General features: G+C 28.6%; 1 protein-coding gene across 3 annotated transcripts in view; it reads right to left on the minus strand.

Annotated features, from left to right (window-relative positions):
- Positions 1-17757, minus strand: part of LOC122713830 (fibroblast growth factor receptor homolog 1-like) — a 99747-nt gene that overhangs the window by 28273 nt on the left and 53717 nt on the right. For all 3 annotated transcript variants that reach the window (XM_043934622.1, XM_043934624.1, XM_043934623.1), the window contains exon 2: positions 6975-7114. In XM_043934622.1, the coding sequence (XP_043790557.1) occupies positions 6975-7059 (85 nt within the window). In that variant the 5' untranslated portion in view covers positions 7060-7114. The remainder of the gene's footprint in view (positions 1-6974; positions 7115-17757) is intronic.

The following is a 17757-nucleotide window of genomic DNA, read 5'->3' on the forward strand; positions in this document are numbered from 1 at the left end:
TTTTTTTAATTAAATAATTAGATGTAATTTTATATATCATATGCTTTTTATATATTTTAATTTTTTCTTGAATATAATTTATTATAATCTTTATAAATAATTTTAATTTTCTTTTAAATATTCCAAAAAATTTTTACAATAAAATTTCACCTGAATATCTTTCATTATAAAAACCAAAAAAAAATTAAAAAAAAAAAACTATTTTTTTCTAAAAACAATTTTCCACATTTTTCCTCCATTTCAAAAAAATTGTCGCAATAAAACTTCATCTGAAACTTCTTCAGACCTTTTTCACTATCAGAAGAAATCATCACAAGAAATTTATAGAAAAAAAAAAAAAAAATATATTTTCCAGAAAACAATTTTTCACATTTTTTTCAATTCGAATCGGATGTACCTGTACTATATATATAATACGAGCAAATATTTGGCAAGCAACATCCCCCTTCCCCAATCTCGTGACGAAAAAATCCTCCGGTCCCCTCTTTCGAAATCGCGGTGCGCAGCCATCTCTTTCATTGTCCAATTGGTAATGTCAGCCGCTATTACCCTGTTGAATACATTTAATAGACAAAGGATTGGCAGAGGCTCTCATTTTCGCAGCGCGAGAATAAGAGGAGAGGCACACGGCCTCCCTTCGGGCCCCCGTGGAAACGCGGTCGAAGCCGGGTTGAGAATATTATTGTACGTCGACGGACCGCTAATAACGGGCCGAGCCCGCGCATATGGCATTCAATGACCGGCCAATTGGACAATTGAGCTCAATCATAATAATACACATATATATGGATCGTTGCAACGCTCGCGTTTCGGCCCGTTATCAATAAATTCACTTGCCGGAAAGTAAATTCACCGGCCGCGTCCTGATTTCGGCCATTTCCATTCGTGTTACGAATGTGGCTTATTTACTACGATTGCCTACGTCGTATTCTTTCCTCTCGTCGAGAATGAATTTGATATTTTGGCATTATTCGGAAGGTTTTGTGGATCGAGATGATTTTTGAAATTTTGAAGGATCTTTGATATGTTTTTGTCGGGAAGAGATGATGAAAAATTTTCTAAAAGATTCTTGAAAATATTTTTGAAAGTTTTTTGGAAAAATTTTTAATAAATTTTGCAACAATTTTTTAAAGCTTTTGAATGGATTTTGGATAAAAATTTCTGAAAATTTTGGATAATTTTTGGATTTTTTTGTAATGGAGTGTTTTGTGGATTTTGTGATGAAAAATGGAGAGTGAGATTTTTGTAAATTTTTAGAAAAGTTTTAGAAAATATTTTTTTTTAAAAGATTGCAGAAAAGAATTTTTGAATTATTTCCGGAAAATTTTTGAAAATCTTCGAAGAGGATTCTAAATTCAAAGAGATTTTTAATAAATTTTCCGATAATTTTTGAAAAATTTTTTGGAATATTTTAGAAAAATCTTTGAAGAAACTTTATCAAATTTTATATAAAACTTTTTTATAAGAGTTTTAATAGAGTCTTAAAAAAATTTCTTTCATTTACATTTTGTTGAAGAATATTTGAAAATTTTCCTAAATAATAAATAATAATAATAATAATAAACGAACAATTTTTGAAACATTTTAAAAAAACTTCAAATTTCAATACATTTAGTTACAACTCACTTATTATATTATATAAAACTCTTGCAATCTATCCTAAGTCCAAATAAAATCTCTATAACAAGATCTATTCATAAAAACGAATATAGCTATTTTCAAAATTTTTTTGCCATTTATGGACCATTAAGAAAATACCTAAGATTCATTAAACAGGTAAGCTATAGTCTCTACGTAAGCATCAGGTTCTCATCGATTTACTTAATGATCGCACGTGTGCAATTGTTGGAAATTCCAATGAGATCCAGAGTTCCAGCAAAATACCGTTTGAAGAAGGCATTTAATAGGATACGTCTAGGGACCAGGGTCGGGATCTGTTCACCAGATGTTGCGTTTTCCATCGTTCGACCAATGAAATTCAACCAGCTTCCTGGAAATCCGGTGTTTCCATTGTTGCGTGAAAACCTTAATGGAAACCGTAATGGAGGAGTAGGAACGAAATGAATTCATTAACGATGGAATTTCAATTCGATTCTTTTGCTTAATTTTAATTTTGTAATTTTATATTTTGTTCTGTACACATCTTTAGAATGTATATATTTTTTAAAAAGGTAGTTCAATTTAATTGTACTTTGCTTATTATATGTGTAATTTTGTAATTTTACATTTTGTTCTGTACATATCTTTAGAATGTATATATTTTTTAAAAAGATAGTTCAATTTAATTTGTACTTTGCTTATTATATGTATATTTTATCTTTTGTTTTGATTCTGATGCATTGAGATGTAAAGTAATAAGTTTTTGAATTTTTATGGAGTTACGTCCAAATTTTATATTTTAATATTTAAAAAAGTAACGAATCAATGTCTTTCAATGTTTCATGATCTTTTATCATAATAAAGTTAAATAAGCAGCAATCCTTTTTTTTTCATTAGATAAAAATCCATTTTTAATAACATAAATTGAAATCTTTCATACAGGATTCTGTGAGATTATTGATAAAATTTTCAAAAGATTATAACACTGAAGTATTAAAAATTTCCATACAAATTATAGTAAATAAAAACAATTCTCCTTCAAAACAATGATTCTTCAAAAATTGTATAAGCAACTCAGATTAAGAAACTCTGTGATAAACATAATAAATAGCTGTTAGCTTGAATCAAATTCATATTTAGATAGATTGAATTGTAATTAATAATTAAGAATATCAAGAAGAAGATAAGATAACTCAAGTAACACGTGGAAGAATTTTATTTTGTCATTCCATTTAAAAGAAATCTGTGTAAGAATCTAGAAAACTTATGAATTTTTGATTATTTGTTATCGTTTCTGAGAAAAGATTGAAGAAAATGAAAAAAGAAAATTTGAAAAAATTAAGTCGTAGACTGAAAATTTTTATGCAATTTAAATAGAAATTTGCATTCTTCAAATATTATAATATTATACACTTTGGATATTTTATATCTTTTAGCATATCATTTATATTTGATAAGTTTCTGTATTCAAATTTTGCATCCACAATCTAGTCTTAACAATTGAATTGCAATTTTTCATTAAAATTATTATTTTTGAAAAAAAATTCAAATTTAGAATTGATGTATACAATCACTGACGTGATTAATAAAAATATACAACATCCTTTGAAACATGGCAAAATAAGAAATAAAGTGGAATCAAACAAATAAATTTATATACATATATTTATATTTTGAACAACAATCGATTCTGAACAGAGTGAAATAATATTTTCAACAAGTTCACAGATTTGTTATTGTAATTTGTAATTGTAATCAATCAAGATATTCTGTTTTCCTGATTAAGATAAGATCATCAGAATTAATTTTATATTTTAATCAAAGCTCGCTTTAATCCAAATTTAATAAGAAATCGTGATTTATATATATCTACTCGACCATGAATCGATTTATAGAAATGTTATTTATAGTCCATTTTTTTTGAAAATGTTTTTGGTTTTGAAACAATCGTAATCAAAATGATTAAATCATTCAGATTATTATGTGTAAATATGTTCTTAATTTTAAATTTATAATTCTGAAGATAAATTAAATTTTGTATATTATTGCTTTATATTAACTTTCTATTAAAAATTATAATTTAAAAGAAAAGACTAAGTAAAATAACCTAAATTTATTATATTTCTATTCTTTATTATAGCATTGTTTTATTCAAAAGTATTTGTAACTTAGATTTTTGGAGCTCTTCAAAATTAATTTTTAAGAAATTTTGGAAAAATCTATAGTAATTATACTTGAAAAATATTATCACAAAGAAAGATCTGACAATAATAATAGGAAATTTTACATATCATAAGATATTTTTTATCATATCTAATAAATGGAATTTTTTACCATCTAATTCCATCCAAAAAAGACATTCTCTTTTATTTTTGTCTGCCTTCTATCCCCTTTGTACACGTTTTAAAAATACTCGATTCGCTCATGAATCGTCTGTCTAGCCGTCACACTAATCTGACTCTCTAAAACTTCACAATCATTTCGATTTTCAACCTTCTTACACAATACAGTTATTTCCAAAAAGGAAATTCGAATTCACAAAAGAAACATGTCAAATTAAAGTAAAATTAATAAAACTGTCTGACAGAGGAATAAAAAGCTTTGCTCATTAATCAAAAATAATTTTTAACATGTTCAAGCATATTCAAATTATTTATCAAATAAATTTTTATAAAAAGTTATATTTTTGTAAAACTTTTTTTTTCTTTTATTCTTTTTTGAATATTTAAATAACTTTTTTATACCAGATTAAAAATTCTTTTTTATCTGATCTATACTATATAGTTTATATTTTTTAAGATATGTTCATTTTATGCACTGATTCTAGGTATAAAAATTATTCTAGGTATAAAATTATATAAAAATTATATAAATTCTTTCAATAAATAAAATAAACAAAATTCCAATTAAAGAGAGAAAGACAAAGAGAGTTCGTTGAATTAAAAAAAAAAAAAAGAAAAGAATTATAATCTCAAGGAATAGTTGCACGAACATTGATTCTCGAACTGGATTAAGAAATTATATAGTACGTGATTGGAAAAAGGCCAAAGTATGACACGAACGAACAAAGACTCGCTTATGGGTTTCGTTTCGACGAGTTGATTTCTCAAAATTCCACCACGTGCGAGTTCCCGTTGTCTTTCAACGATCGAGAAAAAGCTCGATGATGAAGAAACGAGCAGGCGAAGAGGAATTGTTGAAAGAAGCGCTTGCAATAATGACTGTTTTTTCTTCTGCTCTTTTATCGATTCCTTTCTTTAGAAGTGAATTTTTAACAGAAGAAGACTTTTTTTTGATTTTTAAAATATTTTTATCAAAATTTCGAATATAAGAAAGTAATGAAAAAATAGAAAATGTATTTTTTCTTTCGGGAAAACTAATGTTAAAAGATAAAGACTTGAATATTTCTACAAATAAACTTGAAAATTACAACCAAATATTCAAATATAAAAATTTAGATATTTAATTTAAATTCAGGAACTTATATGTTTTCATAAAAAAAAGTAGCATTTGATTTTAAATATTAAAATTCATTAATAATTTACTCGTGTAAACATAAATACTTTTTCATCGAAGAAAAATTCAAAATTTAAGACACATATTTATTTTCCTAACCTCAAAATCCCTCACTTCACTTCATAATTCATAAAAATATCTCAGAGTGGAATCAAGAAAGCAAGAATTTCATTTTTTCTCGGAATTTTTACATTTTTCAACTATTCTCTTATATTTTTACTTTACCAAGGAATAATAAAAATAATTACTATTGATCGATTACGATTTTGAATTTGAAAAAAATTTCAAAATTTACTAAAATTTCTTAAAAATTCTTAACGAAGCAATACTTTTTATAAAAGAAAATAATAACAATAAACATTTTGGATTCTAAGAGTTACAAAATTTTATGAATCTAAAATTTAGCTTTTTTATTCCATCTCTCCTAACCAAAGGAACAAAATTAAAAATATTCCTTCCTCTCGCGAGGTACGATATATACATACTTTCTTACGATCAAGACTCGTCATTTTTTTCGACTTCTTCCTTCGACCTTCCACTCATTTTTTTCCTCTCTTTTACATTTTTCATTTCATCCTCGAATTTCTTTTTTCCCCATCCCTGTAATCATTTTTCTTTCTCCACTCGGACGAAAATATCCCCTCTTCACGAGCTTTCCCTTACAAATTCAAACTGTGCACGAAGTAAGCATTGAGAAATTTGTTTCCAAGCCTTTTTACACATTTTTGGACATTTTTACATATTTCATATACGCGAGAGGTGGAATGGAAAAAAATAGTCGAAGCGGAGAAGGGGGTGGGGGAGAAGAACGAACGTTCGACCGCTATACTTAATCGCACCGTGTCGTTTCCGTGTATTTTTAGCATTTTTCGCTTTCATCCTGCGTGGAATCGCGACGACGATCGCTATCCACGCGATTCTACCAATTTTTCACTTCATGAACTCGCTTTTAGCGCCTTTTCCTTCCTTTATGGGCCTCTTCTCGAAATAGACATTCTTCTCGAGGTCGTTGTACCATACAAAGAACGTAGTTCTTGGTTATATTACCTTTAGGGTAGTGTTTTCAACGTTTCTCGAGATTCACCTTTACGATGATTGTAAATTAATATTGTGAATGTTGTCAAAAAAAGTTATGATTTATACTTTACATAATTTAATTTGTACAAATGTATTTTTAAATGGATAAGTATGTAATGTTTTTTTTTAGAGTTTGTTTTTAGGTTTTGATGCAAGATGGAAATATTAATGAAATATTAAGAAGCTATTGTGTTTCTTCTTTTAAGTTAAATTGAAATAAATAAATGTTGAAAATATAAATGAAAAGTTTTATTGTTTCTTCCTCAAGTTTACTGCAAAGAATTTTTAATATCTTTATTAATTTTGCTTTGAAATAAATAAAGGAATTTATATATCTGGATTAAAAATTTCTCTAAGAAAATTAACAAAATTGTTGCTTTTGATCATTGATAAATCATTGATAAATATAACTAGGCCACAATTTATAATTAAAAATTAAACTATTTCAACAATGGATTCAATTAAATTTCTTTACATCACATTTTACATCATTTTATAAAATTATTCTTTTTTTTTCTTCATTGTGCATATCGTATTATTGTGCTTTGGTTTGTCATTTTATTTGTAATACAATTTATGATACTGTTATTTATATATATCATTTTCTTATAAATATATGTGTAGAATAAGAATAAAAGAATAATAAGAACAAAAATAAAATACGTGTCTGAGGGTACATATAACGCTCCCCAGATAAAATCTATTAAGTTATTAGAAAAATCCGCTCGTGCCACGTTATACTGGTTAATCCTGTACGAGCCAACACGATTATAAGTTCTCACCTAGTCGAACCAGCTGTCCTTGGGTAGTTCGATCGATCTCCAGCATCAGGAGTATCCCAACGATGAGACATTTTACAATCGCCATCCCGACTTCTTCGACAATAGGCAAGGGTATCTAGTGGCGCGGCATGGATGATTTTCTGTAACAAAAAAATAAGATTTTATTAAGTTCTTAAAATTTTCAATTTTAATCTTAAAAAAAAAACCACACGATCGAAATACAAAAAAGAATTATACAATCATATTGAAAATTAAAAGTCAATCTCTCCAAGATTTCAAATTTCTTAAGAATTCATTTTATTTTTTACAATATTTTTTCATTGATATTTTATTGATATTTATTTATCTTATTTTTTATTGATCAGTTTAAGAACCAAATTATAAAAATTATATCATTTTAAATTCAAAAAATTCACGATAAATTTCATATTATCTATATTTTAATATAATAATATAAAAATTTTATAAAAAATTCCATCAAATCTTGCGTCAATTTAGATATCAATATTACAATATATTCAATCCTTAATTCCAAACACTATTTTAAAAATTAAATTAAAAACCAACCACCTCTCAAATTTCACACTAATCTAAATTTCAATACAATAATATAAAAATTTTATAAAAATAATCAAATCTTACTTTAAATATCGCAATCGTATCGTTAACATTTAATTTATTAAATTTAATATAAAATTAAATTTCACGAAAAATTTCACCATTAACATTCAATTCGAATTTCACTATTTTAAGAAATTAAATTGAACACGTTCCTCAGAACGAAATCCAGCTATTACGCGTTCCCTTAACCCTAATCTGAGCCTCTGAAGAACAGATCCCGCGAGGGGTTCTCGAGAGTGCGAGTGGGTTACGGTGCATCACGGTTGATCTATGGGGTCGAGTGCAAGGATGCGCACCGGACGTGTTCTGGCGTTCGAAAATTCTCTCGACGCGGCCATGTGTTCCTTTTCTAGCCCCGAAACCGGCTAATACCAAGGTCTATTATACTTTATGGGGCGGGAGCGCGCCTCTTGCACCCGATAGTGCAACTCCATAAAGCGTCTCCCCGTTTTCGATCGGATTTATGACGATTCGCCACACGCGCCGCTTTGGCGAAAATGAAATAGAAAAAAAAAAAAAAAAAAAAAAAAAAAAGGAAGAAACGAGAGAAGAGACGTGATTCCGTGATGTTACTTTATGGGGTTCCTTGTAAACCGGTCCGATGGTTACTTTTAAACACCTCTATTTATAAAGAACCAGGCTGGTCGAACCCTTTTGTCGATCGTTTTCGAAGGATTTCGCGATGTGTGTAGGCGCTATGTGTTTTTCTCTCTCTCTCTCTCTTCTTTTTTTTTTTGTTGTGTTTTGGTGATGATGTTTAATGTAGATTCGGATCGTGTTAGTATGTGGTGCTTGTTTTTTCGATTCTGGGCATTAGTTTGTTAGTTAGATAGGGGTAATTAATTATGGGGCATTAGGAGGTTGTAGCGTGATAGAGGGTATTAAGAATTTGTGGGGAGAAGATTTGGAAAGATTTAATGAAGATGAATTTTGAAATTCAATTTTTAAATTAGAATTTAAATTTGAATTCTTGGAGAAATTATTGGAGATTAAGTGATACGAATTAAAATTAAGAATTCGATTTTAAAATATAAATTTGTTTCGTTTGAAACTGAATTTAACAATTTTAATTGAAATTATCGAAAATTGTACAATTCAAATTATTGAGAGACAAAATTTTGAAATTTGGATTCTCATCATTAGGTGGGATAATTAATTATGGGGTATTAGAAGATTGTAGCGTGATAGAGGGTATTAAGAATTTGTGGGGAGAAGATTTGGAAAGATTTAATGAAGATGAATTTTGAAATTCAATTTTTAAATTAGAATTTAAATTTGAATTTTTGGAGAAATTATTGGAGATTAAGTGATACGAATTAAAATTAAGAATTCGATTTTAAAATATAAATTTGTTTCGTTTGAATTTAACAATTTTAATTGAAATTATTGAAAGACAAAATTTTAAAATTTAGATTTTCATCATTGAAAGCATTCAAATTTAAATTCGAAATTTAAGAGACGAATTTAAATCATTGATGAAATTTGATTACAAATTTGATAACAATGTAACGTGATTACGCAAAATTTATTATTGCGTATTAAGAATTTACAATCGATGTGTATTATCATAGAATCATAGGATTATTTTTTTTTCCTTTCTCTTTTTCTCTTTCAATTTCGATAAGTTTGAATTAAATTAAACGCAAAACTGACTGTCCTTGATTTTTTAAAAATAATCTAAGTAAATACGATTAATCTATTTGATTTCAATTTTATTTTATTTCAGTAAAAATAATCTCTTATGAGATAAACGAGATACGATTTCTATATTTACATGTCATATAATTCAATTTCACTTTCAATCATAAATCATAAATCAGCAACAACCTCGATTTGACAGCATAAATAATCGTGATATACGATTCATAATTATTTTATACTATACAGTTAAATATAATTCAATATTTCTTTACAAAATAAAAGAAAATGATTCCTACATATATATATAGATATGTAACTTCATACATATAACTTCATTTCATTTTCAATAATAATTTATTAGCAAGTATAAATTACAAGAAAATATAATTGCAATTAAGAAATATAATTGCAATAAGTGTTTCATAATTATTTTATTAGTTAAAAATACTCAATTCTTTTATAATTCATAGAAAAATAATTTGTATATATTTTATATTTTTTATAAGTTTAATAAAAAATATTTAAAAAATTACGAAAAAACTATTAGAAGTACTAGTACTAAAAATAAAATATTTCTAAGCAAATATTATTGAAAATTTTATTTCATTTAATTCCAAATAAATTTTATTTACATATATATATAGTTTTATTTATACATTCAGATTCAATGTAAATAAAATATTTACTTTTCATTCAATTGATTATATTTTATTATTATATTATTCATTTTTTAAATATCAAAAATAGATTAAACTTTTTTATATTTTACATTATACGATAATACGATTTATATTTTAATAATATTAAAATTAAAAAACTATTTACTTGAAATATTTTTTTTTTATATTTCAATTAAATATTCATTTCCAAACAATATTTATATTCCATTGTAATCGAAATATTATTTAGAAGAGAATTTCATTCGCAAAATCTTTCATACCACTTATTCCTTTATCTATTTTCCCCAGCTCTGTTTATGTCATACACATAACTCCACTTCATGTTCAACAATAATTCATGCTCCATCATTATGCGCCCTTAACGACTCAAATAAATCAGTCAGAGAATATTCTAAGCTGATTGGAAATTATTCGAAAATTCAGGCGTAGCCTTCGGTCTAAAAAAATCATCCGCCTCGTTTGCAAGACTTATTACAAAGACCGGTCATCCAAGCGGTTCGTAAAGATCGCATTAACGACGCCCGGAAACGCATAAACCACCATTTCCGAGCGTTAAATTCCGAAAGCAGATTTACTCGCGTTACACGTTCGCGCATGCTCGTTAGGCGAAAAGACACATAACGTCGTTCAGTGTCTACTCAACGTTTGCCAGCACTGCAACAAGTATTTACACTTACGTATTGCAAATTGCGCTGGATGAACTATACTTGAGCGGATTATATTGTGAGCATAGACTATTCGCTGACGCGAACCATGTAATAAAGTTCTATGTTCCATTGTTTCGATGATAGTTTATATTGGAATTTATGAGACAGGTGCACAAGGTATACCTTTTGCACAATTTGGAAATATAGATACTTCATAAAGAGAAATTTTATAAATGGTGATTTTTAGTTTAAAAACGGAATAGATAATTTTGAGTATAAAATTTATATTTTATGATTATGTTTTTTAATGATTTTACTTTAAAATATAAAATATAAAATACAGTTTTACATTTTATTATTTCTTTAATGATTCATATTATTATATATATTATATAATTTAGAAGATATATATAGATTTTTAGTTATTAATATAGATTTTTAATTATTAAAAATTTTAAGTGTTTTGGAAAAATGTGAAGATAAAAAAGAATTAGAAGACAATTTTATTATAGAAATAGATTTTATATAATAGATATAAAATTTTGAATTAAAATTTTGAAATAGAAATTTTAATAAATTTTCATGAAATTATGAGAAATTGAAGGAAATTGAGGAATAGCTTTTAGTAATCTATTTACTCAAAAATTAAATTTAAATTTCATAATGATTTATAATATGTAATAAAATTTCATATATTATTATTTTTACAATACATTATATTAATTTACTTTAAAAGAAAATATTGAAAGAATTCTCATAATCATTTTAACTTATTTAAAAATGAAACCTAAACATTTTAACGTAATTTCATATAAATTTCATATTATAAATACAAAATAGCAAATTAATTTGAATAGAAAAAATAGATATTCAGTACGAAAAATAGAGATATTTCTAATAAATAAAATCTGTATTTTTATTCCCAGTTAAAAATCGAAATAGAACAAAATTTTACGATCTTCAAACAATAATCCAAACTGGATAACTCATGTCATCTAATTCTAAACATAAACTAAATCCCACCGCATCTAATCCCCTAGAAACTTTATCTGACTTCACTCTGAACCAATTTGTGAAAGCTTAATGCCCAACAATCGACTTACTCTATTATCCCAAATAGGCGACTAGGAAGAGGAACACGTAGGCAATCCAATTTTCCAATATTCTCCGCTCACTCGATTACTTTCATTACACCAACGTATCCACCATCTTCAATCCCACAATCTCGAAACTGAATAATGAATCTTCCCACTTTCTTTTTCTTTTTCGGTTCGATCATCTCTTTCAATATATATATATTCCAAGAAAGAAAGAAAGAAAGAAAAGAAAAGAGCAAAATTCATTGAAAAAAATTAACATACACGTAATTTACATACGTAAATTAACACGTGCACGCGAGACTAAATTAAAAACACAGAATTCGTGCGCCGTCGAGGAATCGGCCCGAAAATTCAAATTCTGTCCCACGTGGATCCTCGAGGGGAGTCACACAAGTTGATAATGGCGTCACGGAAACCAAATATATTTCGACCGCTTATTTATGCGGTTCACGCTTTATCGAGCGTTCAATTCTCCAAAGCTGGCCGGTAAATAAGATAATTTATTCGATCCTGTCGCGTGTATGCGTACACACTCTCGTCTCCGCTATCTGATAAGATTAAAGCCACCGTGGGCCATCTCATTCATGAGAACACGGTGTGACGTCGTTTTCGAATCGTGTGCATCGAGAATGACGATGTTTCGAATCATACAGTCGGGTACAAAAGTCTTTATACATTATCTTACAAGAAAATGCTTTTAAATCGAAATTTTTTATTTTATTATAACTGTTAATTTCTAATTTCTTTTGAATTCTAACTCATTAAAAGAATTTTTTGAGAAAAAATTTTATACAGATTGTACAAATTTTATTGTTCTAAGAGATATACATTTTAATAATGTAAGAAGAATTTAGAACGTAATGGATTATAAATGAGGCAATTTTTTTTCGATTCGATGGAAAATTTCTTTGTGAAGACGAAATCAACTCTTGAAATTCGAACTGAATTGAAAAACAGTATTGAAAATAATAATAATATCGGAGAAATATAGATATAACGAACATTTTTATATAGGAATAATTTTATAAAAAAAAAAAAAAAATATTTATATTCAAACATGGCGAAAGATCATGAAACAATTAAATAAGTTTTATATAAAATTATTATTATTTAAAGACAAGAAATACAAACAGATAAACATAATCTAATATTTAATATCAAAATTATAACGAAAAAAATATTAAAAATTTAAGAATTGATTTCATTCCTTCGGAATGATATTCCAATAAAAAAGAATGGAATTTATATGTATTCAAAAGTTTCACAAAAGAAAACAAAACTTTTTATTGTTTGTTGAATTTGCATTGGATATACTTTTGTAACTGACTATATATGGTATTTGTATCATTTTTTTTTCTGCGATGTGCGAGTAATTAAGGTGACAAAGGTGACTATTGTCGCTTTTGTCGTGTCGTTTTGAGAATTTTTAAATGATTAAGTAGTGAGGGCTGTGGCCGAGGTTCGTTTGCGATTCGACACCCACGCATGTTCTAAAATCGAAAATATAGTGGTTGCGGTGAAGAATAAGATAGGATTACAGCAAAGTCTAAAAATCTGAAAATTTGAAGAATTAAAAATCGAGCAAATTCAATACTTTATTTAAAACTTGAAAGTTTAAAATTTTGAAAAGTTTTTAAATGGAAAATTTAGAAATTTAATATTCGATATCTCAATTTTTTCCTTAAAAATTTTAATTATATAATTTTAACTATATTACTTCGTTTAACAACAGATTTATTTACGAAACATTAAAATTTCTAAGATCACGATCTCACAATCTCGCTATTACATTTACCTTTACCTAACTCAAACTCAAAGATCCCTAAAAAAGTTCATCTTTAATCATGTTACAGCGTTCAATTACACAAGAAAAATCACCGGAATCCCCTAAAGATTCCCCAGAAAAACTGATTTATCCTCTTGACGATCAATCCTTAACCGGATCGAATAGAAAGAATAGGCAGAACGCATTCAATTTGTCCGCATGCTAGCCAGAGATCGAATTCCCCTTCCACCGTGTGATAAATTATCGTCACCATTAATTGTTGCACAAGGGTGGAATATATTTAAACGTGGGACGGTGCGTCGGCTTTGATGTCGTTGCATGCGTAAATCAGCCGATTTCCTTCGACAAATCTCTCGAAGGGGAGAGAAGATAGGGAGGAGGCGAGAGGACCTGCCCATCCCCGAAATTTATGCTAAGAGAACCCCTCGGGTGGTCCGCTTAAGATCTGGCTGCCTGTAAATTTGAATTCCTCGAGGGATGACCGTGGCTCTGGGTCCCTGTCATATTATCCTATCGTGAGCGCGATGCGTTTGCCCCTCAGAGGAAGTATAAAGAACTCTTTATTGCGTTTCTCCATCGCACCCTTAAACGGGTGTCGCCTCCCTTAAGACGAATCTTTTTTTTTTTTTTTTAATTCGTTTTAGGGTTTTTCTGGAGGGGTTTGTTTCGTGACTTTTTTGAGATTATACTTTCACGAGATTTTCTTAATTCGAGGGATGGAAGAAAGAGAAAGAGAATCCAATTCTTTTTACTTTCTACTCGTGCATGATGTGACAAGAAAATATAAAAAGCTAGTATAAAAAAGTAAAATGCAATGTCTGTACTATTTAATTGTTTAAGAGAGTTTAAAAATTGCGTTCGATTATATTATCATCAAATATCAATTATCTTTCAATTTGAATTAAATTATTAAAACAAATGTCTAAGTTAGAAGAAAAAGAATAGTTAAATAGAGATATTCCTTTGTCGCCATCTTTGTCTGTAAACACATCAGCAACACCAACATTATATTTTACTTAAATCTTTTTAATTTTCTCAAAATATTTTCTCAAAAGATCATAAAGCTTTGGAAAAAAAACTTTCTCTTTTTCACATTTGAACCCAATCTGGCGACCAGATTTTCGCCACTATCCAAGAAGCTCACAGACCTGCAAAAATTCCGAAACTCGACCCTTTTCCCCACCTCCTCATCCCTTCGAATCTAAAAAAATATATATACCAGAGATATTCTCACGACTTTTCTTACAAAAAAAAAAAAAAAAAAAAATAAAAGAAACTAAAAAAAAGTGAACCGATAGAAATAAAAATCAGAACCAGATACACAGTTGTTCATCCTTCCAAAGAGGGTTGAACAGGTGACACTATCCAAAGAAAACTCCTCCTCCCCAAAAATTCAAAGGGGAAAGAGATTCCTCTCCATCTCTGGATGACGTCTAGGGAATATTAATCGTCGCCTGTGGATTCATAATTCTCTTTTTTTCTCTCTCTTTCTCGATTCACTGTGTTTTCTTAGGTCTAACTTTGGAAGAAATGTATCTTTGGTACATCGTTGGGTCGTTCGAAAGAAAACAATCCTGTAGAAGAAATCTCAAAGAAATCGTTAGTGATGAAAAATAAATCTCCACACTAGGGACAGATTACAGGAATCGTTGTATAGTGATTTTGTTATAATCAATACACATAATGTAACTTTGGAATTGGCTATTAAAGTAATTAGTCAAGTTGAGTTTGATTGATTAATTATAGAAGGATTGCAAGAACTGTTTTTTTGATGATCGGTTGTTTGATAATAATTCATGAAAAATTAATGGTAATTATAATAATTATCGATTGTCGGTAAATTGTTTAATTGCAATTGAAGAGTTGAGAGGTAAATTCCAAGAATCGTGTAATGAACAGGTTGAATTGAAAATATGTAGTAAATTACGTAGTAATCTGTTTGTGTAAAAAGATTACGAAAATTACTCTAAAATTATTCAAGAATAATCAGATTTATATTTTTAAAATTGTCGATGCAAAAAGATTACTAAAAATCTTCCACGATTATAAGTATTTTGATTTAAATTAAAATAATAAAAATTCAAATCGATAAAAAAAATCAAACGTAAAATTAAAAATATTTGTCCACGAAAATTTATAAAAAAAAAAACTTTACGAACTTATTAAACTTATTAAACATTCAAGAAATTAAACAACGCTGTACTTAAATTAATTAATCACGCTATTCACAAAATAAAATTATTACGGATACGAAATTAAAAAATAAAAAATAATTTACATATTCGAAAAAACAGAAATGATGATGCAAGACCGATCGACACGTCTTCGTTCGGTTAATAAAAATTTACGACATCATATTTGTGTTGCGTTAAACCTTGTTTCCATTCAGAGAGCACGCGCACCAACTTACCAAAGTCGTTTTACTTCAGGACCGTATTTCAATTTGGCACAAACGAAAACGGTTCCTCGTCGAACACGTTTCTCGTGAGTCTGGCCGATGGCCAGAGGATCGCCCGGCTGGAGTTCGGTGTTCTCCATAGGCGGGGGCGGTGTAGAAAACAAGTAGCGAGTCGAACACGTTTTTCCACGAGTTAATCACGTGTTTATTTCTCCTTTCGTTCTATTTTCTATCCTTTCCACGTTACCTCCGTATTTTTTTCTTTCCTTCGAGGTGTTACTTCAGCATGTTTTGCATCCGATTTCGTCTGGAGAAATTTTGCATACGATTTTTTTTTTATAGAATTCGTTTTCTTGTATTCCTCGTTTCGTTATCATATATTTGTTTGCATCATATATCTTTTAAAAAATTATATTTTTGAATTCAGTTAGAAGTTAATATTTCATAAAAAATATTGTCACGATTAATTTCTATAATTCGGTAGATTCATTTTAATTGTTTGAAGATTTTAATAATATTTTGTTCATTTTACAATTGTATTCTGAGAAATTCGGTTTAAATTAATAATAGACGAGACACTTTATTTTATAGATTTCTGGATTCAATTTTTCTTGTTATTATTAGTAACGCCAGAAGATTTTCTTTTTCTATATTCCAATTTGTAAACAATGAAATTATATTGAAAAAATATGGAAGAATTTTTTCAAAAACGGATGAAAAAAAAATATATTTTGAAATAATTCAATACATGAATAATTAATCAACAAATATTTATTTTATTAATTACACTCGAATAACACAATAAACATTGTGTTATTTCTCTCATTTCAAAAAAAACCTTCTCTCATCAAAAAAAAAAAAAAAGGAACAAGAGAAAAAAATCAAATTCTTAATCCACATTTTCCATAGAAAGAAAAATGTTTCTCCCCCCTCCCTCTCAAAAAATCAGTTTCCAATCAATAACAAAAAAATCTCCCTTAACGCACCACAACCGCGAAAATACCAGTTTCCAAAAATTAATTCGAAGACGCCCAACTAATAAAATAGCCGGAGAAGAGAGGCGAGAGATAGAAAGAGAGAGAGAGAGTGTCGGCGTCGACCTTCAAATTACTACCTTGCCGGACGGCATCAAAATCCTGACCTACGTCACGATAATTACGGGTGGTCCCCTCCGTGGAACAGGTTCAAGCTATTCCATTCAATTTGTCCAGCCTCGAAATATGCCTTGTCTTGAAACCGCGCGTTCATCCCCCTCGAGCGTTTCGTGGTTTTCATTGGGGGAAGGGGGAGAGGAGGAGGGAGAAAGAGTGTTTCCCTTGGCCAGAAAACGCCCACGCGTAAATCACGGATCTCGCTCCCTCCCTCCCTCCCAATTGAAACAAATGGTGTTTCAATCGCGTGAAAGACAATTTTATGGGCGGAGAGCATAACGAAAATGCGATTTCACCTTTTTCTTTCCTCCCCCTCCCCTCTCTCCTCCGTTGATTTTTCGAATTCACGGGCGCATCGGTTATCACGAAGTGGTCGTTTTACAAGGAAACGGCATTAGCTTCATTGTTTCGTTAATTGGAGAGCAGGTAGTAAAAAGCTTTGGCTAATTGTGGCTAGGTGGAGTGGAAAGTAACCTGTGTTTTTGAATCGATCTTTCGGGTTTAATGTAGGTATTTAAACGCTTGAATGTGGGGCCCTTAGTTTTTAAATTGATTTTCATCTTTTTTTTCGTTTTGTATTCCAGTATAAAATAGCGTAATATTAATATTATGTAAAAATACAATGTGTGCATATCTTTCTCTATCACGTTGTTTGTGAGGGTTATTTTGGAGGGTTATTTATATCCATTTTTAATTTTTATTCACTTATTTTGATCCATTAATAATTTTTGAAGTTGACAAGTTTCTGAAATAATTTTT

This window comes from Apis laboriosa, unplaced genomic scaffold, assembly GCF_014066325.1.
Source record: "Apis laboriosa isolate Shangri-la unplaced genomic scaffold, ASM1406632v1 scaffold26_cov146, whole genome shotgun sequence".
Taxonomy (NCBI): Eukaryota; Metazoa; Arthropoda; class Insecta; order Hymenoptera; family Apidae; genus Apis; species Apis laboriosa.